This window comes from Coturnix japonica, chromosome 15 (assembly GCF_001577835.2).
Source record: "Coturnix japonica isolate 7356 chromosome 15, Coturnix japonica 2.1, whole genome shotgun sequence".
NCBI lineage: Eukaryota > Metazoa > Chordata > Aves > Galliformes > Phasianidae > Coturnix > Coturnix japonica.
In genome coordinates this window covers 7979093-8004770 of record NC_029530.1, presented here as the reverse complement: position 1 = coordinate 8004770, position 25678 = coordinate 7979093, and the positions used below count along the sequence as shown (strand labels likewise).

General features: G+C 42.7%; 1 protein-coding gene across 6 annotated transcripts; it reads right to left on the bottom strand.

Moving 5' to 3' along the window:
* Positions 1-445: 445 nt before the first annotated feature.
* Positions 446-23871, bottom strand: PATZ1 (POZ/BTB and AT hook containing zinc finger 1). Of its 6 annotated transcripts, none has more exons than XR_001558536.2 (7): positions 22508-23862; positions 20331-20394; positions 16846-16917; positions 14357-14528; positions 9027-9164; positions 6356-7558; positions 446-5402 (listed from the first exon to the last, which is right to left on the bottom strand). XR_001558536.2 is itself a non-coding variant. In XM_015878111.2 (6 exons), exons 1-6 carry the CDS (start codon positions 23785-23787, stop codon positions 7140-7142), a joined length of 2142 nt encoding a protein of 713 aa, XP_015733597.1. In that variant the 5' UTR covers positions 23788-23865; the 3' UTR covers positions 448-7139. The 6 variants fall into 6 exon arrangements, 4 of the variants coding, with proteins under 4 accessions (XP_015733597.1, XP_015733596.1, XP_015733600.1 ...); XR_001558535.2 differs by having other exon boundaries at positions 448-3844; positions 4867-7558; XM_015878111.2 differs by having other exon boundaries at positions 448-7555; positions 22508-23865.
* Between the last annotated feature and the right edge of the window lie 1807 nt (positions 23872-25678).

Sequence of the window (25678 nt, the reverse complement as noted above, 5' to 3'; positions counted from 1 at the left end):
TTTCAGTATAGGGCAAATCTTTGTTGTTGTTTTATCTTAGAAAATCAGGGCTAAAAACTGGCAAAACCACAAGGAGGCTAAATGAGTAGAAAGGAACAAAGGATTAATAAAGTTTCATCCCATACTTTGCTAAACTCTTTAAAATATGACAGTGGTGAGTTGGAACACTGCATTTGACTGAAGACTCAACATCTGAGGTATGCAGGTGAGAAGCATAGAAATCTCATGACAAAGACCCAGAGAAAGGACTTTCTGGTCAAAAGAGGACCATCTGATACACAGTGTTGCAACCTGCCTATAACGTTACCTGTTTCCACATAGAGATCTGCCACGGCAGAAACTGTCTCTGGAAAGAGGAAGATTTAAAGATATAAGAAATACAGACTGTCTCTGGATACTCACAGTCTCTGCTCTCCATCTCCAGGAAATGAATGCATGCAGCCTGCAGAGTTTAATTCTCTTTTGGTTTATTACTATTTAAAAACCAGTTTTTGCATCCCCTTCTACAGAGGCTTCACCTTCCAACAGAACATACAAAAAATACACACAATAGAAAAAAAGAAAAAAAAAAAGATTTTAAAAAAAAAAAAAAAGATAGGTAGGTAAGTTGCTTTATACAAACAGGTCCCTAAGAACCCAAAAGGCTAAAACAGGCTCGGTTTCAATAGAAGCAGGCCCATAAATAGACAAGAAACTTCATTCAAGTAGGGAAAGAGTCATCCATCCTCACCTAAGATCCTTTCTTGCTCACACTGAAGATAATGGGAGGGTTCCCAACAACTTCAGTAGAAGCAGGATTGAGATTCATCAGAGCCAGTGGCAAACTTTTCTGCTCCTTCCCTTCCAAGGCACTGTCTTGTCCACACAGCATGCAGCCAGGGAAAGATGCCAGTCTTCCTGGCTCATCCCCACACTTGCATTTCGGTTGTTTTCTCTACAGGACATCTGAGAACAGCCTTTTATTTTCTCTTACACAGTGTATCAGCACTAATTGCTGCAAACTTTTAGATTACAACAGTACTGAAGAGAAATTCTGATCCCAAGAGCAAGGCTTGGTTTATTACTTAAGAGCCAGCAGACAGTCTGACAAATCTGCAGAGGGCATGTAAAAGTTGCCTGGAGAAGGCACCAGTTTGTAGACACGGCAGCCAAAAAGCTATTAGTGGGAATGAGATTGATTTATTACAAAAGCACTTACCCACACTCACTATGTGGCTGCAGGAAGCTCAAGAGCATTTCTAGCTGCCAGTGACTGTTTGAAATGACCCCGTGGTCCACATGGAACCCAGGAGCTAGGAGGGAGTCACTACACACCAGTGAGACACCAGTTACCTCCTTCCTTCAGCACATCTCAGCTCAGAGCACTTCCCAGTCTCCAAAACTGCAGTACAAGTAGAGAAGCCACCCAGGAAAAGCTTCATTCACATAAACCCTGAGAGCAGATCAATCACACCAGGCAGTCTTTAAATTTATTTAGGTATTTCACCTTTTGGGAAGAACACAGCCGAATGCTTAACTTTGCATCATGCCTGGAGCCAGTGGGGCCAAATGGTTGTTACAGTTAAGTAGCACTATTGTGCAGGACAGTTTGGCACTTGAATCATTCTTACTCAAGGTTATCATCATCTCATTTTTCATATGGGAACTAAACACAGGAAGAGGCCAGAGATGACATAACGTGTTAATTCGTTACAAAGAGGCAGTCATTACCCGCTACCACAGAGCAAACAACTGTGGTTTTCCACTAGCATGCTTTAACCATACCAGCCATCCCCATCCTTATAGCCAGGGTTCTTGCTCCTGTTCTGCAGGACTTTGCAGTTATGTCACAATTGTTTTAATTGTTTTTGGTTTTTTTTTCTATTTAGCCAAATGGTTCTCCGGTTTGTTTTACAGGTAGCATTGTTAAGCTGTACAACTGTGTGTATCTGAATAGGAACACACACTGGCAAAGGAATGTATGGGGGTGAAGCTACCAGGAGAGCAGGCAGAAAAGCATTCTGCCAGTGCTGTTTCTGCTGCTGCTGCTGTTGATTCTGCAACAGTAAAGAGTGGCTTCAGGCTGCAGCGCAGCCACTGCCCCCCTCTCTGTCCAAGGCTCAGTGCTCCTAAGCACACAGCTTTCTTAAAGGGACACAGAGCAGCAGACCGGGCTGAAAGCCACATCTATTCCCAAAGGCTCATTCACAATGGCCAAAGATTCTTATATAGAAAAGCATATGCAGGATAAAAAGACGGACTCTCTCAGGAGACAGGGGCATCTTCCACAATCTCTTTTCTTTTTAACAGTTTTCCTTCCCCACCCCCCACCCCCCACCCCTTTTGCTTGTTTGTTTTGTCTCTTGGCTTGGAATTGAGAGCATAAGCTCAGAGATTCAATGTGAGCTTATGTTCTATTCAATTAAAACTCATGTACTGTGCCCATGCAAAAGGTGAATGGTAAAAAGCTGGCTTAATTTACGTTAAGATATTCATAATGCTGTTAAAGGTATATTCATAATGCTGAAAAAGCCAACGTGTTCCATGGTTTTGTTTGGCACTTGCTCTGAGAGTTTCTGCCACCCTAAACCATCAAAAATATTTCTGTTTTTGTGGATGATACAGAAAAGCCTTTCCTGTTTCATTACAAATTTTGATAGTTGTGTTTTCCTTTGTCCACTCATGTCTCATGAAACCCAGAGAAAGCTCTTGCTTTCCATTTGTTCTTCCAACACTGAAGTTTGGAGTTCCTTTGAAATTTACTTTGGCATCTACTTCCTCAAGCAAGCACCTTAAAAAAAAATTAAGCTGAAAGTGGTTCCCCACTCCAGACTCAGGACAAAAATTCAAATATTGACTTCTAGGAACAAAGATTTTGGGAAAAAACAAAACAAAACAAAAACAAGACACTAAAGCTACAACAGTGCCTACAAAATCTAGGTTAGATTTCATACTATCAATTCCATTAGTTGAGTTAGGCAGACATTCAGTTACACAGCTTTTCTATTCAAGTCAAGTCATTTCTTACTGCTGATAGCAGTTAAGGGAAAAACAATAATTTCAGAGAATACTTGGGAAATAACAAACACTCCCTAAGTCACTGGCACTCAAATGGGTCTAAAACTGTGACTGGGCATTTGCAATTATTTAAAAGACTGGAATGAAGACCAACTCCTCACCATCTTACAGTTCTAGGTTTAAAAATAAAAAACAATCAAAAACACACACAGAAAAAAAAACAAAAAAACAACCTCCCCCATAATACTTTGACCTATTATAGTTAAGGCACTGGATTGAGAGAAGGAAAATCTGAGTTCAATTTCTGGTTCTGCTATCAATTATCATAGGTCAATCACTTAAGACTGAGAGCTCACATGCCATGACAATACCATACGTCTGATAAGTCACACTAGTCTGTCTGCAGACACCTAGCATGTGATAAATGCAAGGTGATGTGACTTAATGTAATTCGGTATGGAATAAATCCATATTCAATTGTTTTACCTGGCACTTGTGGTGGACATAACTTACTTTAGGCAAAAAGAAAAGCCTAGTGAGAAGTCTGAGCCCCTGCATTCAACACAACATTTAAGCATACATGCAAACATTTTTTAGTGTTTCAACTTTGTTTCATTCACTTATGAAATGCTAACAGCTATTCCTTTCTTATCTATCATTAATACCTAGATTATAAAGGTTTGAAGATATTTTCATACCTAATATAGAAGGGTCTGAACCACAGTTGAGGGGTTTAAGCACTCCCATAATACAAAGGAGTACTATTAATCTGATTATCAGAATTTGTATTAACTGATGTTCCTTCCTTTGCAGAGCAGTGCACTGACTTCAACAGTGGATTGCAGTCCTAGCAAATAACAAAAAAGATAGTTATCATCTATATACTGGCATGTCATTTAAAAATGGAATAGGAACAATCTAAATGAGGTTGCAGCTTGAGGCATTTGAAGTTTTTCCCTTTGAGCCCTGAACAGATGAGACTGAGTTTTCTGTTTGGATCACTTTTATGTGATCTATGAGCAGCAGACACTTCCCAAAGTGTAGAATTTGTACGTAAGTTCCTATCTAGAACTGAATAATATAACAGGAGAGAGCTCTGAAAATCCATTTCTGCTGAAGATCTGTTAGCACTTGTTTGCACTAATCTGTGTGTTGGTGCAAATCTCTCCCATCTACACTAGAATGATCCAGAACTGTCATCTCATGATTGTTAACTTACTGCCAAATTGTTTCCTTGTTCATGAGACTAAGAATTAAATAGCTTTCATTCAGTTCATTCAGCTTTCATTCAATTCATTCATGACAACATAGTGTTTTCTTTGACAAGAAAACGTACAGTATTTTAGAAGGTTTCCTTTTCAGCTTCAGGTTTTTCATTAGTTTCATCAGGCCAAAACCTGTAGCTTTCAAAATGAAATTACAATGCACCTGGTGCCAAAATTCAACTCACCAATAACAGTGAGGTCACTGGGGGTAAAACTTGGATAAAAATAACCAGTATTCTGGAAATGGATTTTATGCCTACTGCATGTTCTCCAAGTGCTAGGAACAGTGAGGACACAAACTTGTATCTTTCAGATCACAGCCTCGGTTCTACAGAAATCTTCCCTATGGCTCACTGCTCATTACTAAATACCAGCTACCTGCAAGTCAGCATGACTGCAGTTGCATTTGCTAATTCCAATAAATTGTTATGCTTACTGGAAAGCCAGCTCAATCTTGAATTGCTTGGCAGTTTATAGGGTTGTCTCAACATAATCTAGATTTTGTTACCTGTTTCTATTGGTCAAATAAGCTTATTAGTACACTTTAGTTTAAAGGGGTTTTGTGTTGTCTTTCTGTTTTTCTTTCCCTTTAAATGAGACTCACTCCTATTCCAGGGATTCTGGGGGAAGATGACTGGAGAAGAGCATGTCCTTCAGTCTTCCAACCTAAATTAATAGCAAAATGTCAAGTCCATTTTTACATGAAATATGCAAATTTAGAAAGCACTGGTACTATAAAGAGAAAGTCTTTGATTATTCAACCTCAGTTTAAATTACTCAAGAGCAAGCTTAAAAATGTAGCTTCTTTTAAGAGAGAAGCTGCTGCTTCTAAGTCTGTAGAGTTTAGAATGGCATCCTAAAACCTTTATACTTACAAAGGGCTCTACACTTCAAACACGAAACCAAAATAGGACTGTACCCCACAATGTCTTGTTTTAGCTGCTGAGTTTAGATTAGGAGCACTTGGGCAATGCAGAGTGCCTCAAGCACTCATTTCATATAAACATACCTGTTAGAGAGGATGTAGGATCCTGGTCTGTGGTGGTCTATCCTGAGCCAGCACTGTATTAATGATGGGACAACTATTATTTCACAGAGTGCAAGTCTGATGATGAACCTGGGCTCTTCCAAGTGTCCTTTCTAGAAACATTCAGTGCATACACAGGAGCTTAATTTGCCAAATCACTCCTTAAACCTCTGCTCATTAACCCTCACAACAATTAGATGAAAAACATTCTCACATATAGGAAATTAAGAAATTAATTCAACGATTATGCCATTGTCTATGCAACTCTGACCATCAATAGCAGAACCATAATTAAAACTCGAGACTATTCCTAACTCATAACCCTGTGTTTAGCTAATTAAATAACACTTATGTCTGGATTTGGTACATAAAGAACTTGAAAAAATTACATGGGAAGAGAGGGAGGACCAAGAAAGGGCACTATTTCTGCTCAAGTGGTATTTTCAGATGCAGCTGAACCTCAAACAGCCTATTAATCCTGCTTCTTCGCTTTTAGTAATCAATTTTTTTTCAGAGATCTACTGTTCACATTCTCTTATAGTAGAAACCTTTCTTGGAAAATAAATGTTTGCAAACCTGACTAAAAGTAGATCAGGAGAGCAAGACTGTAGCCAAAAAACCCAGGTCACTGAGAGTACAGTACAATGGAGAGGGATTAGCACCATATTTACTGGTTCTCATTTGCACACCTTTTGGACAGGTGGCTAAATTGTTCAAAAACCAGACCAAACAAGGGCATGTAAAGTAACATACTAACTTCTTTAATAGAGTCCAATCCAATTAAATCAAAACCACTCTGTGAACCCCTGGGTTTATTCACACTAAACAAGTCAGTGGTACATTGTGTTAACCCGATAGCTGATTATGTTTATACTGGTACCAGGTCCCACATGAAAAATGAGCACCAGTCAACCAGACTGCAACAGTATTTTTTCCTTTTTTTTTTTTTTTTTTCCTTTTTTCCCCCCATAAAACTATTTCTTTCATCGACTTAAAAACAACCAACTAGCCAAGTTATTCATTACGGTACACCTACAAAAAAAAAAAAAAAAAAAAGAATACTAACCCTAATGTGACTGCTGCTTTAAGAGTGCTCTGTGTCTAGCCTTAGACTGGCTTTTCAGTAGCAATTCACTACAACAGGTCCTAAAATAATAATAATAGAGAATTAAAAATCCGACAGCAAGTTTAATGGTTAAAAATAATAAAAACAACCTGTTCTGAATGGTGATTTTACTCAGCAGTTATGTCCTGCTGCAGCACTCACAGCCTCACAAATGGTAAACGGGGTTCAAATTCTCTCACCTTCCTTATTTTTTTTTGTTTTTAAAAGGACAACTGCATTGTAACCTGCTAGGTACCGTGGGACATTTTTCATAATGTTATGTTCAGTCAATAATGGGTCTGTTTTCAAAACTTACTGTGTTTTTCTGGGGTGGGTTAGGGAAGATAGGAAGAAGAGAGAAAAGAAAATACAGCTCCTTGTAGCTGTAACTCCCCATGTGCCTTGGTCACTACGACTGTCTCTAATTCTCAGATCAGTGCTCGTTTTTTATTCTAGAAGATCATGATGAAACACTGGCTGCAACTTTTATAGCTCCATTTGGTGTTTTAAATCACATCTCCTAACCAAGGTCACCATCTTCTGTAATTCATCAGCTAAGAAGCATTTTTTCCCTCTCCCCATGAGGGTTTAAAGGTAGGGTAGGGCATGAGACAAAGAGGGAAGCTAAAATGAATTTAAAAAAAAAACCTGCAGCTATAGAACCAAATATCATAATTTCCTCTTTCATTCACAGCATCTTATCATTATAGCCAGACTGCTGCTTTGCTTTAAGGTCAAATTGATCTCATTTTCCCTCTGGCCCCATTGGTTGCTGGTCGACCTCCGGATCCACTAAGGATGATGCAAATGCCGACTGGACGATCTGAAACCCAAATGACTCCAGAAGAGACATGTTCTGTTGGGGTGAAAAGGGGGATCCCAGAGCAGGACCAAGGTCCCCCAGTGGGCCACCAAGGGCCCTGACGTGAACTTTCTGTATGTGTTTGTTCAGATAAGACTTTGATCTGAAAAAGCTGCCACATTCAGGGCAAGGGTACTTCTTCTCTGCCTCCGTCTCCATTTTGTTTTTGCTGACTGCCATGTCACATGAGAAGGACCCATTGGTGCTCTGTTTCTCAGGAGTCTTGAGGTCACTGGTGTCAGAGAGATCTCCATATGAATCGGAACTTTCAATCGGGTCCGAATGTGAACATTTCTGTCCTTCTATGGGAAAAACAAAAAAGTTTTCAGAAACTCATCTGCCAAAGCACTTATTTAACATGCACTCAAATAGCTGATATTGTTTATCAACTGTTTCAGTAGTGCCTATCGTGATGGAATGATACACATTTAACACTGAAATTCCCCAAATTCTGAAGCCTTCAAGCTTCCTCTACAAACCACAGGGCTGCTATCAGAGCAACATCCAAGTTTTCATTATGGACTTGTAATAATACTGAACACATTTATAATGTTTCTCTGGTTTTTAAATCCAAAAAGATTGTATCTCAGTCACTATGGAAGCACAGATCTGACTGAGTTTTCAACCATACGAGTCACTCTCCAAACTTCTGAAGTATAGCCAATACTTCGAGCCTAGAAATCTAATCTAAGGCTAATGTAAGATGTAGAGCGATCTGGAGATATTATACTCATTCACTCAACAAAGCAGCAGTGAGTTACTGAATTTTCAGAGGTCCAACTCCATTTAACCTTGAGGAGCTCTTATTTAAAAGTTAAGTACAACTCTGTTAGAAGTGAACTTCATTATCTGGAGCTGATCCATCCTTTAACAGCGTAGTGAAAAACAGGAATTTAAGACACTATTTTAAGCCAGTTGGATACATATCCTGGCAAAGTCATCAGTATATCTGGAGTGTTCCTCATTCTCCTTTGGCACTATGTCAAGAAAGTTTGTCCACACTTTTTGCTCAGTGTATTTGTATGAGCGTGGGAAAACGAGACATACTCCCTAAACAAGTGTCTGAATACAAATAAGCTACATCAACTATTAACTCTGAAAGACCAACGGCCCATTTGGCACTACCTAAAAGACAGATTTCCTCGGGACTCAGCATTATGAACCAAGCAGGACATGCATGAAATCAATACAGCACTGAGCTTGAGTAAATCTCTTGTTAAATCGGCACACCACCCAGAACCAAAGGGCTTCTGTAGTAACTCTGCAGGGACTTCAATAGCAAAAAAACCAAACCAAACCAACAACAACAACAACAAAAACCACCACAACTGAAGCTTTCCATTGGCACAGACTTTGTTTAACCCAGCGTGCTGTTTTTTCCAGGGCAAGAAAACAACCATGGTTTCATGGTTGCATTCTCGGGCTCTCTCTCTGCCTTCAGTGGAAATCAGACACATGGTTTCATTGACAAAGATTCAAATATAGTTGACTATGGACTTGTCAAGGATCTGCAGCCCTCAGATAAAATGCAAACACTGCACCTAGGTCAAGATGAACTAACACAGCTCTTCCCCAGACTTATTAAATCAGCCAACTGATGACAAATGTTGCATGTTATGTGATTTCTCTGCATGTTCGTCAGATTTTTTCTAGTATTTTTCCCGTCCTTTCTCCCTCCTTCCCTCCCTCTCCTTTCTCATGACCAGCCCAACATCTCACAACACCAAGTTCTGCACAGAGAAGCAAGGTGCAGAGCAGGGAGTCTCTTGCCTTTGATGCCATAGGTTCTGACGCAGTGGAATGCTGCTCCCCCATTCGGGATGGACTCCTGGTGCCTGGAGACCTGGGGAAGGGGAACACCGTGGTGGGTTTTAACATGGACCTTTAAGTAGGAGGCAGAGGAGAAACCTAAACAAGATAAAAGGAGATGAAATCCTGCCATCAGCAAAGACACACATCTGCCTTCCCTGTTCTTTACATCTTTTTTTTGCTCTTATTCCCTATTACAAGGTTGTCATTATACTATCTTGATTTCTGGTTGCCTACAACATGTTCAAGTACATCCCTCAACATAATCAAACAATGAATACAATACATATATTTCAGTAGACATTATTTGCTTACTGGAGGTCACGATGAAAGATCAACAGCCTCCTTGAGAAACAAATGCTGTACAATCCTAGCAGATCACATGAAACTTTATGGGGGAAAAAAAAAGGCAGAAGAGACATGACACAAAAAGGTAACTACATATCTTCCCTTTTTTTTTTTTTTTTTTTTCCAAAGTTAACAGAAATATATATACATATATATATATTTCAAAATCAAATCTCAATATTTCTATTAGCTGCTTAAACTGTGGACATTTCAAACACTGAATTCTAAATAAAACATTTTATTTGTTCATGTGCTATTTTTTCTATTTCTCAACTAACACAAATAAGAACTTTTTCTTTAATGTAATAAGTTATCTAACAAATATTTTGAAACATTTTAAAATTAATATTTTAATACCCTTGTAGTTAGCACCAGAAGCATTTGGACTATATGTGAGGCACATGGAGGACAGTTTTGAACACTATACAGGTGAGCCTACCAATAATCATGATGTGACACTTTAATGTTGGAAACATTTTCCTTTAAGAACAGACAGCAAAACACATGTTCCACAGTCACAGACAAAGAGCTCCAGGTTCCTGTTCTGCAAACAGATAACCTGAAACTTAGATTAATTCTTTTCAAACCAATACAGCATTTGCAGGACCAGCCCTTGAAACAGAACGTTCATATCAGTGCTTCACTTTATGCACATATATATTATTCTAAAGCCACTTTTACAGCAATGTATTATTGATGATTATTTATGATGCAAAGCCAATATTGGCACACATGTTGGGTGGGTTTCCTGACAGCAGCTGTTAACTTTAGGTGCTGAATGTAATAACAAATATGTCTTTACACCAAAATTCCCTCTGCCTACCCAACAGAACACTCACTGCACAGCCAGGATCAAAGACTGTTCAGGAGTTAAGGATTATACATACAGGACATGCAGAGCAAGACAGAACTACACAGCAACTTGCTGGAGGGAAAAGGCACAGGTTGCTGAGAATTAACAAGAAATAGTTGCTATAGATCCATGAGTTGAAAATGAAAATATTTAAGATACAGCAAGTAAACCATGAGAGTAGAAACCGAGAACACAGTACTCCCAAAATACAATCATCCAGGGAAGTAACGTAAGGATATTTTCTTCTTAAGTAAGACAAGACCTATGCTCAGACAGAATGCTGTACTGAATGTGTCACTAAGCTGCAAGAGAATCTATTTTAAAAAACAAATAAATATTCACTGCAGATATGGATAGAACTGGTGCTTGACTGCTAGAGAAAAGGACACAATGCACAGATGTAATGGTGATACATGCAACTCAAGGTATTTCCCTTATTTCCTACATCTAATGACTGCATGCATGCTGAGATGAGTTTCTTTCTGTAGCAACACATTAAAATCCTACTGCAAACTGTTTACAAAGCTCTACACAGAGTTATTCGGGGTATTTCTATACTACAACTGACACAGGAAAATCTAGAGTTGTAATCTCTGCTATACAGCAATTTTTCTGAACTCTGCAATTCTATTTGTAGAATACATTGTTTCATATAATGAAAGCTGCCTGCAAAGTGTGTTAGCTCCCCTTTCTGTACTTGGCAGATGAACACATGAGTCATCACCTTCTTCCAAAGCAGGAATAATGCCAACTGCTTCATAAAGAACTGTATGAAACGAGAATTTTTTTACTTTATCTTATTTTTTTGGGAAGCACTCACTACTGCCTTTTTTCCCCATTAGGCCTTCATTAGGAATAGGTGTCCTAGGAAGATGGGGGTGAATTCACAATCAATAACTCTTTAGTTTTAAAAATCTCTTTAAAAACAAGATCAAGCTAATGCAGAGCACAAAGTGGCAGTATTTTTCAAATAAAAGTATTTACTGCTTTACGCACACATAGCTCACAGCTTTGCAGAGCAGGTTATTTCTTCACTCCGGAGTAATCAACATTAAAAACATGCACTGAAAAAAAACCCCCAAAAATCTTCATTCTTTTCTCAGGTAACATCCACGAGGAAACAACAGCAGAAATTGCTGTAGGATTCTCCTTTGTCAAAAATTCTGATTTGGATTTAGCCAGAACATTTGGAGAATCCTTCTAGCTTCAGTCAGCTTAGTATCCACCATTAAAGATGCAATAATTCACTTTATTGTAAAAATAATATTAATAATCTAACTTGTGATTGGAATATGCATTCATCCCCAGACCCCTTTGATTTCTGTGAAGCAAACATTGCATGTGTCTGAACCAGAAGGTGGCTGTTTCAAGTTGCAAACCTGACAGCAAAGCATCAGCTCTAGACTTGCCAAAGTCATTAAGCCCGTAGGTTCTTTGAAAAAGCCCTCACAAGCAATTGAAGTTCCTAGGAAGGGTAAGAGAATATTATGCAACAACTAAGCAGGAACAAGTCTTTTGGATTTAAACTGATTAAAAAAAGAAGTCTTAGAAAGTGAGGATTAAGTTTCCATAAGCACATTTTGCGCTACTTTTCAAAAACAAAATAAACAAAACAGAAAATCTCAGAGAAATAAACAACTGCACAGCTCCTTGATTAGAAAAGATTTAATTGCTTACATAATTACTCTAAGCAAAAAGACCCTTTGTAAGAAAATAACCTGAAGAAAATCAACTCACAGATGGTAATTTTTTGGACGTTACACTGCCATTTTTGTGAGATTAATTAGCAAATGGGCACATGAATGACATAACACAACAGGTGACCACTTTCAGTCCTTGAGTTCCTTTTCTCCTAAACCCACACCACACCTTCAGGAGAACACAAGACACTCGATGAACTTCTACAGAAAAACCTTCAGCCTGATGGGATAAAGTGAGGATTCTGAGTTGGAATAACCCACTCTGATTTTGACACTAGGATGAGTTCAGCAGTATAAAACACCTTTTCATCCACTTTTTCTGTTTGTTTGTTTGTTTGGTGGCCCAGCATCCCGCTTCCCTTTACAAGCAGCTCTTAAAATTTTTCATCCTCTTTCTTGCCAATTACTATATCCAGCACTAGTTAAATCTGAATTAAAACACACAGCAGTAGCCTTAGCAGTCACAGGTGGGGGCAGCATGCGGCTTCTGATTGTGCCAATGCCCATCAAATTAAGGTTTCCAGTGCATACATTTTCCACTGTACTTCACATCTCCAGCCTCTACAATTTAAGATGTCTATTTTAAACAATGAACATTATAATTTGATTCTAGAAAACTCTGGATTAAAAAAATCTCAATATAACGGATCATAAACCTGTAATCAAAATCCACGGCATGTAACAACGCTCATAATACATATGAGTATTATTATGAGTATTATTATTATTATGTCAGTTGGTTGACAAAGCCAGTCTATAACTCCCTCTTCCTATGAATTTTAACCCGAGATAAATATTTAGCAGCAATTCAACAGTTTTGTTACGGTTTATAAGTGCTGATGTACAATGGAATCCACAGCAACACCATTTGCAATACATAAACCATGAGAATAAAGTAGTTGCTAATAGTTTGCTGTCAAAAAAACCAGAAGTATTTTGTTTAAATTCCTGCTGCATATCTAGGCCTGTGAGACGTGAACACTCCTTTTAATCATTTCATTGTTTAATCACCTGATCTGTCTTTGTCAAGCTGGCTTAATGTTAAAGGAGCCGCAGCGACATCTGGTGGTAGTTGAGTTGAAACTCAAGTTGATAAACCCCGCAAACGCGACAATTTCTCCCAACCCACACGTGTTTATTTAGCACTGTGTACGCCTGAGGGAGAGCAGCACAGCACCTGGATCTTGGATAGCATCCTGCGTGTTGTTACAACAGAGAGAATCAGGTTAAGCTTAAGCAGCGTTTCAAAAGAGAGGCCTTTATCTGAAGAGGAAGCCAAGCCTCACTTCACAGCTTCTACCTGGAACTTCAGAGTCTGCAGATTTTCAACGCGGATAACATACCTAGTCAAAATGTTAGTATCATTTTCAGGGCCTGACATATGGCTAAACCACTGGAAACACCTCCCTCACAACGGAACGTCTCATTACTCATCATCTCCTTGTCATCTCAAACCTCCTACAGCTCTCACATTATTTGACTCAATTCCCTCAGAAGATTTCATTTCACCTCCCTTAAATGAGGAATGGGAGCACAGACTACCAAAAAACATCTCATCAGGAAAAAGAGATCCCCAAACACAGCAGCAACATGTTGCCACACTTACTAGGTATGTACATGAGCGTGAGCCAGCAATACATTTTGAAGTTAACTATTAATCATTCCCAAAAATGCAAGCAAACAGGTATTGGCAAGTCAAAGTTATTTTTGATTCTTTCCTAAGTTTGCCCAGCTTGCCTGGCATCCCACAAAGCCTAAGTCTACAACTGTCTCTCCAACCTGGCAGTACTAAATACAGATTAAAAAACTTGAAAAGCTGTATTAGCACAAATAAAAGTAAGGTACATATCTAGTGCTTTTTGAGACCTGTTTCAGAAATATATGTTAATACAAAGCAATTTCTTGGGAGAAGAGGGAAAAGCAGTTTGACTTCACTGCTGCACCAGGAGGTTAACAAGATAATAGAATGTAGATCCTTTATGTACAGCATGTAATTCTCAACTTCATATGTATTTCAAATATCTTCTTCCAGACTGAACAAGGGGACCCAGCTCCAACCAGGTACCAGAAAAAAATGTGCATGACGAACAAGGCAACATGTCATGATTATTTTACAGTGATCTGGACACTTAGGAAATAAAATTCTTAAAACTGTCTAAGAATAATTTGCTTCAGACTTACACTAAGGTTCTTTGGGAACTATCAACTGTATAAGAAGACCAGACCTATAGCTCTACCAGTTTCAAGGTTAAGAATTCAGTAAGAAAAGTAAAGAATATGTATACACATATGGTACAGCCTCCTCCTGCTGCAGACAGTCACGCAGCCTTACATCTTCCCTCGAGCATTCTCCCAACCCACTGAAATTTAAAAAACTGTTTCTTCATTACCTCGGTTACAGATAGTGCAGAAATTGCTTGGTCCTTCACTATGCTTCTTCAAATGATCTGCCATGTATGCTGCCCGCAAGTACTTCCCACACACCTGGCATGGAACTTTGTCTTCATGACATGCTAGGTGTGAGCGCAGTCGATCACGCGTGGCAAAGGAAGCATTACAAGTCTGCAGGTACAATGAGAACCATGTGACTCAACAACTCTGCTAAAAGCACTGTCAAATATATTCTTTAGAGTAAATACCTCAGACCCTGCACATACAACTTACATGATACACAATCCAGTTCCCCACAGTTAACAATTCTGATCACCCACATATCACACAAGATGTGTTTACTACTTGAAAGAGTTAAGAAGGCAAGAAAACAGCTCTAACATACTACAGATAATAATACTTCAATGTAGATAAGAGTTCTAAGGCCTTAGCTCCTCGCTGAGGATGAAGATATTAATACCAAGAAGTATTTAATAACAGAAGTAGCATTATGGTAAATTCTGCCACTTCACTGAGCCATTAACATCACTTCAGACCACTCTTTGACACTTTCCTAAATTTTATTCTCTGATACAATCTGATTTCAGTACAGACAACTTCCCCTTTGGACTAAGGAGACATAATAAAACATCAGAGAATTGCCTGGGATGATAAAACAAAAGACAGTAAAAGAACCATCCTAGTACCCACAGCAGCAGTGCAGACAAAGTGCAGAAGTGAAGCCTCAGAAGTGAGCAGGTATCAAACTAACTGCATAGCAATATAGTCTGTTTAAAACTTACCCCTGATCAAGCTATCACATCTCACTTATTACCATGAAACAAGCTTGATCTGGCAAGAGATAATATTGGCTCTACATGCCCACTTCACAGAGGTAATCTGTATGACAGATGAGAGACAGTTCCCTTCCATGTTCATAATGACAGCAAGTGGCAGCTGTGCAGACTATGTATATGCCCACTTCAATGGCCTGTCAGATCTGAAAGGCCTGCTGTATTTCTAACGTGAATGAAAATAATAAACCATCAGTAATACACTGTACAAATTATTACTGTCCAAAACCACTGCTCACAAGTGCAAGAAGGAAAACAAAAGCAGGTATGTGTTAGAATGACCAGAACAAGTGGGCAACAGTGACATCCCAGAGTGCACAGTGTTTGGTTTATACCACACCTTTGTTTAAAATAATGCAGGTTTAAGATGTATAACCAGAATCCCCTAAGAAATAATATAAGAAAATTAAGTGACTTGGGAACTGGATACATTCTGTCATTTCAAGTATCAGGGTGCAGCTAAACAACTCTTTCACCAATGACAGGCTTGTTAAATTAACGATCTTAGTAAAATTACAAAATTACAACTTTGGATAAATCAGACTGACAAAAACAGATAAGGTTAATCTACACAATTTTGTGTAATTTAGTGAATAACAGCTTGACCCATTAAACACTAAAGGCAGCTGAAAGGTACCTATCAATTTCAACAGGCTTAAGATTCATTTGACCCTGTGAGATGCTTGAGTAAAGTAAATTCCCATGGAGCTTAGGCTACTCGGCAGCAAGCACAAGACTTAGCACCTCACCGGATCAGGACTTAATGTACTTAAAAAAGCAACATTAAAATTATCTGAATTTCCATGGTACACAGAGCTTAGCTAAGCTCACCAGACAAAGAATCATAAATCACAAGCAATAAAGATTAAAAGGCAAATTCTTAAAAACGAAAGATTTCTCTGTATTTGAAATCTCAGGACACAGCGCTGAGCAAAAGAGGTGCAGCTTTCACTTACTTAAATGTTCTTAGAGGTAAGCACTCAGTTAAGTTAGGATTCCAGCACTGATGCTAATCAATCCATTGGATATCAACTAAAAGTATATAACCAGATGATCAAGGATGACAGCCAAAAGACTCATCATCAGTTATTGTAGTAATACTGAGCCACACTGAGTGTGCACTGGGAGTGCATTAGTTTATAAAGCAGACCAAAGACAAACCACATGAAAACACGGATGCCAGAAGTAAAATTGTATCTGTCCCATATTGAAATGACCAAGTTGAAAGCTTAGAGAAAGGCAATATAATCATTGATGTGTTGCTGCTGAGTTTCATAAAGTTCACCTTTGGATAAGCCATATAGCAAATACATCTGTGAAGAAGCTTTAAAAAACTAATCAGTCCAGTGGAGAAAGCAAGAACCAGTTTAGCTGAATCATAACAATGGGAGATAGGACTATGATTAAAGAAAACCCCAAAGTTAATATTCAAATAGTTAATACTTATAAAAGGTATAGAGAAAAAAAAAGAAAAAAAAAGTAAAAAGTTTTATTTTATAAAAGATGTGAAGTGCTAAATGAGTACTAAGTATTTATCATTAATTGTTAATCATAGAAGAAAACTCCAGTGCTTTCCTATCAAACATTGCAAAGGTATATAAATAGATCAAAAAGAATATATATATAAAGTTTAAAAAACATTGTTGAAGAAATACCTCTTGAAGTTTCAACTTTTCTATGGCTGTGGATGTCTCTGAGCTTATTCCATGGTGGCTGCCATTTTCCTGCTAATAGGCAGGAAGTAAGAGAAATTAGGACAGGAAGAAACTCAATCTGCATTGAAATCAATGGGAAAAGCACTGGACTTGGGATGCCAATTTTAGGTTTATTTAAATAGATATCTTTCTTTAACCAAATCTCTGCCTGAACTTCACTTGTATTTTTCTCTTTCTTTCTTTCTTTTTTTTTTTTTAAACTTAAGTAGCCAGAGGAACAACCTTTCTCTTGTATCACAGATGGAACAAACTTCTTGTTTCTCCCCTTTTTCTTTCTCGTCCACAGAACTGCAGCCTAACGTCTATATCAACCACACTCAAAAACCAACAATACATCCTTATGTCTTCCCATGGTGAGTCTGCAAACCGACCTGCCCCTTATGGCCATAACACTGACTTGCCCCTTGATCTGGAACTCAAATATAAGTTTAAAGAGAAAAAAAAAAGAGAGAGAGAAGAAGAAGGAAAAAACAAACAAACAAACAAAAAAACCCAACAGTGCAACAACACAAGGGAAATATAACCAGAGCGCTGTTTGGTGTCTGGTCTGGACACCAGTGCAATTTGTTGGATCAGCTTCCTAAGGCACCCTGATCTGTGGAGATCTTCCCCTTTCTGCATCTGTTTTAACAGTAATGAAAACACTGGAATCAGGTCTTTGTGTTGCATGGGGTGCTGCAGGTGCTGGAAGTTAGGAGAGTTTTTCAAAGGTTTATGAAGCCAAGCTATTACTTTAGGAAGACTAAGTGCAGGATTGTGTGCCAAGCACTCTAAGCTGTAGCTGTTGCAGTCACATTCAGCTTACAACCATCCTGCTTCTCATAGCTTCATTTTATTTGTTTTAAAGTTGGGTTGACACCCTCCCTCTTTTTGTTTTGTAGTAAAAATTATACCATGATGCCATACGAACAAAGCATTAGATCTCCACTGGTGTGTAAAGATACACAAGAGTTCAGGGAGACAGCCAGTGGATTTTGTTTAAATTACAGCATCAATTACTTTCAAGAATGTCAATAGGACAGAGGACTCTGGAAGGCTTTTCTGTTTACCTAAAGAATACTCTTCTGCTGTAAGCATTAACAAAGCGTGACAATAACGGGAATTTTCAACATGAACTCGATAGATTCATAAGGAGTGCTCAATACTGCCTGGCCTACTCTCACAGAGACTGACTTGCTAAATGAAACCAATGAAAACGAGAATGAAAACCTGGAAAAAAACAAGCCAGTATTAAGCTATTTTCCTTATTAGCGGCCAGGTACTGTGTCTTGATATGTCATAGAACAAAAGCATTACTGGTTATGAGATAACCAGAAGGAGAACTTTATCAATTGATGTACGAGCTTTTAGATTTGAAACAATTTTCAGTGTATGGCATCCCTTTGTATGGCTTGTATAACATATATCAAAATCCAGGCTTACTCAAGGTTTTCTTCATTTGATGGGATATTGTCAAGTCTTTTTTCAAAGACACACAGCAGCTCTTTAACAAACATCCTACATGCTGTTAAAGATTAATTATTAACTTTGCAGAGTTAAGCATTCAAAAATGAAGAACAAATCAAGCTTGAAATGACAATCTCAGCTCTGCCCTCATGCTTGTAATCTATACATTATAGCTTCTAGCTGAAATAAACAATGCATATAATGTCACAAGACTTTAAACAGCAAATACATCATGAGAAGGACAGTTCTTAGAAATACATGAATACAGAATACATGTGCGCAAGGAGATAAGAGATGAACTTGGCTGCACAATCTTAGTTTCTGTATTTCTTGACTCTCCAGCTCTTAGTGTATCCTCTGATTCACACTTTCACCATTTATATTTAGTCCTCTTAAATTGATATGAAAACTATAAAGAGAACTATTAAGTATCAGCTGATAAAGGACAATACATGGTCATCAGTGTTATCTGTCAATTGCATATATTCAGTAACCATGATACCAACTAGCAAAAGACTCAAGAGTTTCAGGTTATGTTGAGACCTAAGTATTACTTTTACACTTGCAAACAAACAAATGCTTAGGGACAAAATCTTCAGTTATCTTCATTTTATCCACTCAGACCCCTTGCTATCTACCCCCAGAGTGTGAGATCTTTTTAGCAAGCAGAATTTTCCAATGTGTATGGATCTACACCCCTAAATCATCTTAATAAGTTCAAACCAAACCAAGGCTTTTTATAAAGTGAAGAGTAAAATCACTATGAAGACTCTACAGCCCGATTTACAAAAGTGCTGAGCTCCTGCAGATCTTACTGAGGGCAACAGGAACCTTCAGATGGCTCCATACATCCAAAAATCTGTTCAAGGAATTATTAAAACTATAAAAACCTTTCAAATCTCTCACAGTTTGGGGGAAACATAGCAAAGGTGTGTCAAGAGATGGAGATAAGTGCGGATGAGGAGGCAGCAGTCATGTAGGATTGATGAGGTTCATAAAACGTTAAAAACTTCAGAAGGAAAAAAAATCTTCTAACTTTTCTGTCTTCAAAGAAAATGAAGTTATCATGCTCAGTCTCTCTTAAAATAAATAGATAAACAAGCCTTTCTTCAGAGAACCACCATGCAGACTGCTTGCCCAACAAATGTCTTAGATGTTTGCCTAACAACTTTGTGAAGACGGTGGGTGATAATGGAAGCTGGTTCTCAACTTTGGTTTTAATAAACACTTCCAGGCACCTTTTAAATCTCTGTACAAATGAATTACAAAATATCCTTCTTGATTTCTTCATTCAATGAAGAACTGAATGAAACCTCAATGAATAATTAATTTACTGTAAAGTAAAATATATATGTATATGTATATATATACACTACTTTGTGACATCAAATTACAAAGATACTGAAAGAATACTGTGCCCCTCTTATCTGTGCTCTCACTGGGAGGAAAAAAAAAGCTTCCAATTTTGCTCAGTGCAATGTTCTGAATGCCACGTGACAAAAAAAGCACCCTGGCAAGTGACAATAATTTATGAATTTCACTTGAAATTATACTAAAAAGAACAACAAACCAAGTCAACATTGGAGCCTTCTGCTGGTAACTGCAACAGAGTGGGAAAGAGGAGGGTGAGAAAAAGAGGGCATTCTCTGTGACATTGACTTAAGCTCAGGGACAAGGTGAGTGGGTCAGAAATCCAGGGAGGGTCAGCAGCAGGGAGGAACAGTGGAGCAGTAGAGAAGGACATGGAGCAGTAGAGAAGGAAGCATTGCAGAAGCGGGAGGAAGCAGGAGGACCAAAGCAGAACAAGGGACTGGAGGACAGGAGGAATGTTAAGCAGCTATCATGGAACGCTTACTTTCAAATCCTTCACACACAGGTTGTATTTTTATCGACACTTTGTAATTCTCTGCACATTTACAAATCTAAGACCTTAACACAAAGATTACCCATATACCGGTGTAAGCCCCTCCAGCTCCTACCTGACACTTGTGAGGTCTCTCTGAGGTATGCACCTGTTTGATGTGTCCATTCAAGTGGTCTGGCCTTAAAAGAAAATACACATACGCACACTTAAAACAAATACTAAAAACAAACTTTCAATTTTAACAAGAGACAATCCCTGTAGTGGGTCTATTACAGATGCTGTGACATCTGACTTTCCAAGAACCAGAACCACCACCAACTGGGACTCTACCTTAAGTATTCTCTCCAACTCGCTAAAAAAGCAGCATTTTCTTGCAAAGAAGCTCTGACTGAACAAACAAAGCAAACAGAAAATACAAGCTGCAATTTTCAAACCCGCATGTCCCCTTCCTAAATCCTGTTCAGACCTTGACCATCAGGGCAGCCAGGTTTACCGCTGCAAAATATAACTGTCCTAACTCACAACGTGGTGGAGAGACTGCGTTAATACAAATAAAGCGCTCTGAAGGTCCCAACTAGAAGGTGCAATGGAAGAGCAAATTATTACTGAAAAAAGTTAGACCATTCTTTGCAATTGGTAAAGCCTACTTTGAGAAGACTGAATAGCTGCAGATTTTCCTGATGGCAGTTTCTCTTAGTGGGAAGAAAGCTTTTCATTGTATGAGCCCAAAACTGCTTGGAAACAAGTTCTCCACCCTCTCCTCCCCCAGCTCCCCAGCTGCGCCAATGGGAGCGCGCAGGGTGGAATTCACGCAGTGCGGACAGCAGAGCCCGAGCTGTGTGTGCTACAGGAGCCGGCGCTGCGGTGGGCTGGGGCCGCGCAGCCCAACACACGGATCGGGGTCCTCCCAGGTACTGGCAGCCTGGCGGCCGCGCTGCTATAAGCACTACATTCAGGCATCACGCTCCCACCTTTCCTCTGACAGCTCCTGGAACTCAATACTGCATCGTAAGAAAGGTTCGCTACTTTCCATGCTTCGATTTTAAAAGGACGGATGGATATTTCTGTGGTTTATTTTCTTAACAGCGTAACTGCTTGCTCATATTTTAAGTTATTGGAAATAAGGGGAACTCAATGTGTATTTTTCACCTCCCCTTGTTGACGAAAATCTTTCATACAGCAAATTTTTAAGCTTGACAAAAATGATAAAAATTGGCACTGATCACAGGTAGCACTGTAGTAAAAAGCAGAAATTGCTTCTAGCTCAGATTTCCAGTTTCTGACTTCACTAAATTTGCAGTCCTGAATAACGGGCATCCCCCAATTATTGCTGATTTTGGAAAAGAAGGGGAAAAAGAAGAGGGAGGGGGGAAAAGAAGTTATCTGTGTTTCATTAATTTCTCCCAGTGACAAAACGCTCTATGCTACCAGCAGGAGAGCTCGCAGGCACACACTTCCCACGTGTACAGCTGGGACAACTCTACCCCTGTCAGCTTTTGATTCATTCTCCTGTGTCCAATCCCTCTCTACCGCTGAGTCAACAACTGCAGACAGAAGCAGAGTGCAGCTACAAGGGGAACATGGCATGGATGCACCCCCCGCCCCCAAGCTCCTCGCCTCAAACTTAGATTAACTCCCACAAACAGTGACAACAAAAAAAGCAGCAACATTAAATGCACAGATCTTACGTATGTTGCAGGGCAGAAACAGGATCCCCTTCAGAAGGTTGTAAACCCAAAGGACACAAAGATCATGTATTAAAAGATACTTGATGCTGCAGCCTTTGAAATCTCACCTCTTCCTTCACATTTGGGTGATAAAAAACATTACGAACTAAGAGAAATGAAGGGAAGTTAAGAAAAAAGAAAATTTAAAATGGATACGAGAAAAATAATTAACTTGAGATGTATTAATATTTTGCACTTCAACAGCACCTTCCAACTACCTGCACAACAGGAGTCTCCAGACACTACAATGAGACAGGTAACTCCGAGAGACCCATCTGTCATCTGAGGGAGGGGCCGCCTGGTGTGTACACGGGGCTGGGACAGAGCTGGGGGTGTTCAGCCAGGAGCCAACTGACTCCTGGATCTGTGTCTTAATTACTCTTAAGATCCTCTGGAGAGACTCGGTTCAGCTTCCCAGCGGAAATAACTAAAGTCTCATTTCTCAAGACATCCTAAATTGGAACAGCCAAGCTGCCCTATGTACAAATTACTCTGGTTTCCCAAGGGATGGGAAAGCCAACTTTCTAGGTCTCTGTGTCTGTGATCCTTGGAAGTTCTCTCTTACCTGGAAAAGCCTTTCCCGCAGCTCTGGCAGATGTAGGGCTTTCCCACTGAGCCATCGTGGGATCGAACATGATAGGACATCCTGTCTTTCCGCTTGAACCGTAACCCGCACACTGGACAAGAGTAAGGCTTCTCACCAGAGTGCGACAGCTTGTGCCGATTCAGGTGGTACACGTCCCGAAAGATCTTGCCACAGATGTCACATGCCACCTGTTTCCTTGTCCTGCTTCTTTTTCTGGGTGCGTCAGGGTCGTCCTGGCCAGGGATGCCATTTTCACCCAGTCTGGGGGGTGGGATGTCTATGTAACCCAACTGCAAGCTCGTCACCCCATGCTGAGCCTCGTGCTGACGAAGCCGATTGGCATCGGTGAAAACCTTTCCGCAGAGGCCACACGGCAGGATGCCGGCCTCCCGCAGTCCACCCGGGGCCCCAAACATCATGGAGTCCAAGAGGTTGGCTTTACGGGGACGGCCTCTGCCCCGCTTGGTACCTAAGGTAGGGGCACTAGCAGCAACATTCTGGAAGGGCGAGGCGAGCAGCGGTGGGGAAAGGGGTCCTGCCACCATGGGCAGGCGGTCCACGCCCTGCAGCACGGGCAGGGAGGACTGCGCTGCGGTGAGTGCAGCCCGCGTGGCCTCGTCTTCGGGCATGCCTGCGATGCCATTGCCATTGGGTGCCAGTGTGGCACCGTTGGTCATGTCGAGAGGGAAGCCGAGGTCAGCAGCCCCTGGGCGGAACAGCATGATGTCGGGGCGCGTGGGGGGCACGAGGATCTGCACGTTGGACTGCTTGATGACCTCCTGGCAGATGTCGATGACGGAGCGCATCAGCAGGAACTTGGCGGCCGTCATGAGCTCCGGGAAGCTCTCCAGCCGCACCACGATGCGCGACGTGTAGGCGAAGTCCAGGATGTCCCCGAACACCTTGGAGCTGATGGTGTGCATCTCCAGCTCCCGCCCCCCCCCGGGGGCCCCGCCGCCCGCCGCCGAAGCTCCGCCGGTCGCCGCCGCCTCCGCCGAGCCCCCTTCTCCACCGCCGGCCGCTCCGTCGCCCGGCTGCGCGCTGAACACCGACTCGAAGTACTCGCTGCAGGCGGCCAGCACCGCCCGGTGCGCAGGGAAGCTCTCGTCGCCCACGCGCAAGAGCACGTCGCAGAAGCGGCCGCCGTTCTTGCGCTGCTGGTTGAGGCTGTGCAGCATGTCGGCGCTGTGCCGGCTCACCTGGTACGTGTAGCAGCCCGACGAGGGGCCGCAGGCGGCGGCCTCGCTCACCCGCTCCATGGGGTTGCGCCGCCCCGCTGGCGCCCGCAGGGGGCGCGCGCTCTCACGCCCGGCGGCGCGCGCCGCCTCCTGCTCCCCGCCCCTGTCCGGGCCGACGGCGGCGGCGCGCGCTCCGCTCCCTGCACAGCGCGAAGGGATGGCGGGGGGGGGCGAGACAAAAGGCTCGGGCGGCGGAGGGGCGCGCGCCGCGCGGGGCCGCCGCGGCAGCCGGCGCGGGAAGCTCCGCCCGGGTCCGGCCGCCACGAGGCGCTGCGGCCGCGGAGGCCGCCGCGGGAAGGGGCGTGCGCGGCGCCGGCGGCGGCGAGCGGGGAGGGAGGGGGCGCGGGCAGCCGCGGCTCCGGGCTGCCGGCTCCGTCCGTCCCTGTGTGTTTGGAGCGGAGGAAAGATGGCAGCGGCTGCACTTCCTCTTGCACTTTCACCCCTGGGGGGAGGAGAAGGAGGGGGCGATACCACCCCCCCTACAAAAATCCAGCGGGGGCCCCCCGGCCGCTGCTCCCCGACCGAGCGCCGCCGCCGCCGCCGCCGGCCCCCGCGCCGGGCCCCGCCCGCTCAGCCGCACCCTCACCACCGGCGCCGCAAACTTTCCTCTCTCCTTCGGTCGAGAAGCCCCCCACCCTAATCGCGGAGACCCCCCCCCCCCCCCCCCGCTCGGGCTCCCCCTGCCCCCCCGCTTCCTGCCCCCCTCCCTCCCCGCATCCGCCAATGCACGAGCAGCCAGCGCCAGCAGGCCGGCCCCCACCCCGCCCGCCCGCGGGGCCGGGGGCTGCAGCCTCCCCCTTCCCCGGCGCCTCTCATCCAATGCCGAGCCGGCAGCTGGGCCCCCACCGCGACGCGGGGGGGCCGCGCTCGCCCCCTCCCCCAAATATCCGGGCCGCGCTCGCCCCCCGGGCCCCCTCCCACCGGGGAGAGGAGGGGCCGGGGATGGGGGTGCTGCGGGCGGCCTCCCCCACCCCCCCAGGCCGACGCGAACCCGCCCGGAGCCGTAGAGGCGCGCGGCGGCCCCCACCTCCCCCGCTCGCCCAAGAGCTGCTCCCGGAGGGGCCGGGGGCTGCGGGGCGGCCCGACCTCCCCCGGCGCCCTCGTTCCCCCTCGCGCTCCCTGCACCGGGACCCGCTCCCGGCACGACCCGGGGCAGGGAAGGAGCCGGAGGCGACCCCCGCGCTACACAAACGGAGGGACCCGCGTGGGGGCCGAGCCCCGCTCCGCCGGGGACCACCGTGCGCCGGGCGCAATCCCGGAGGCAGCGCTGCGAGCGGGCTGTCCGGTGCTGAACCGCGCGGAGCGGCGCGAAGGTGCCGGCGGCAGCACCGGGATCGCGTCCCGCTGAAAGGCGCTTTCCGTGTCCGAATAATTTTTGCTCGCTTTTGAGGAAATGTTCCCCCAACCCATCTCCGCACACACGCTTAGAGAGTTCTTTGCTTTGTTAAAGACAGTGCATTTCTAAAGCTTTCACGGGCACCTTTTAGCCTTTATAACATCGAGGCTAATTACGAATCCTCGGCTGACCTATTCGCGGTCCAGCACTGTCACTTAAACTCCTCGTTGGGAAGCACTGCACTTAGCACACACCGGGGCATCTCGAGCTGTAGCGCGTTCCGAAGGCTCCAACCTCACACTGCGATCAAATGGTGGAACTGAAAAGGTACCGATGTGCAAACGAGCACAATGAGCTTCCAAAGGGCGGCTCTTTTCCCCACATTAACGCTTAAGGTCACGCAGTGCCCTCAGTTTCTGCGCTGGATTCCTCTTGCTTTTGATGGAAGCTGCCTACACTGCATCTCCAGCGGCTCCTTATTGCACTATGGATGCACACGCTCAGATACAAACGTGTGTTTTTGGAAATCGGAGGTTGTGTGAGCGCTAGCAGCTGTGGGGAGCAGAGCTCAGATAA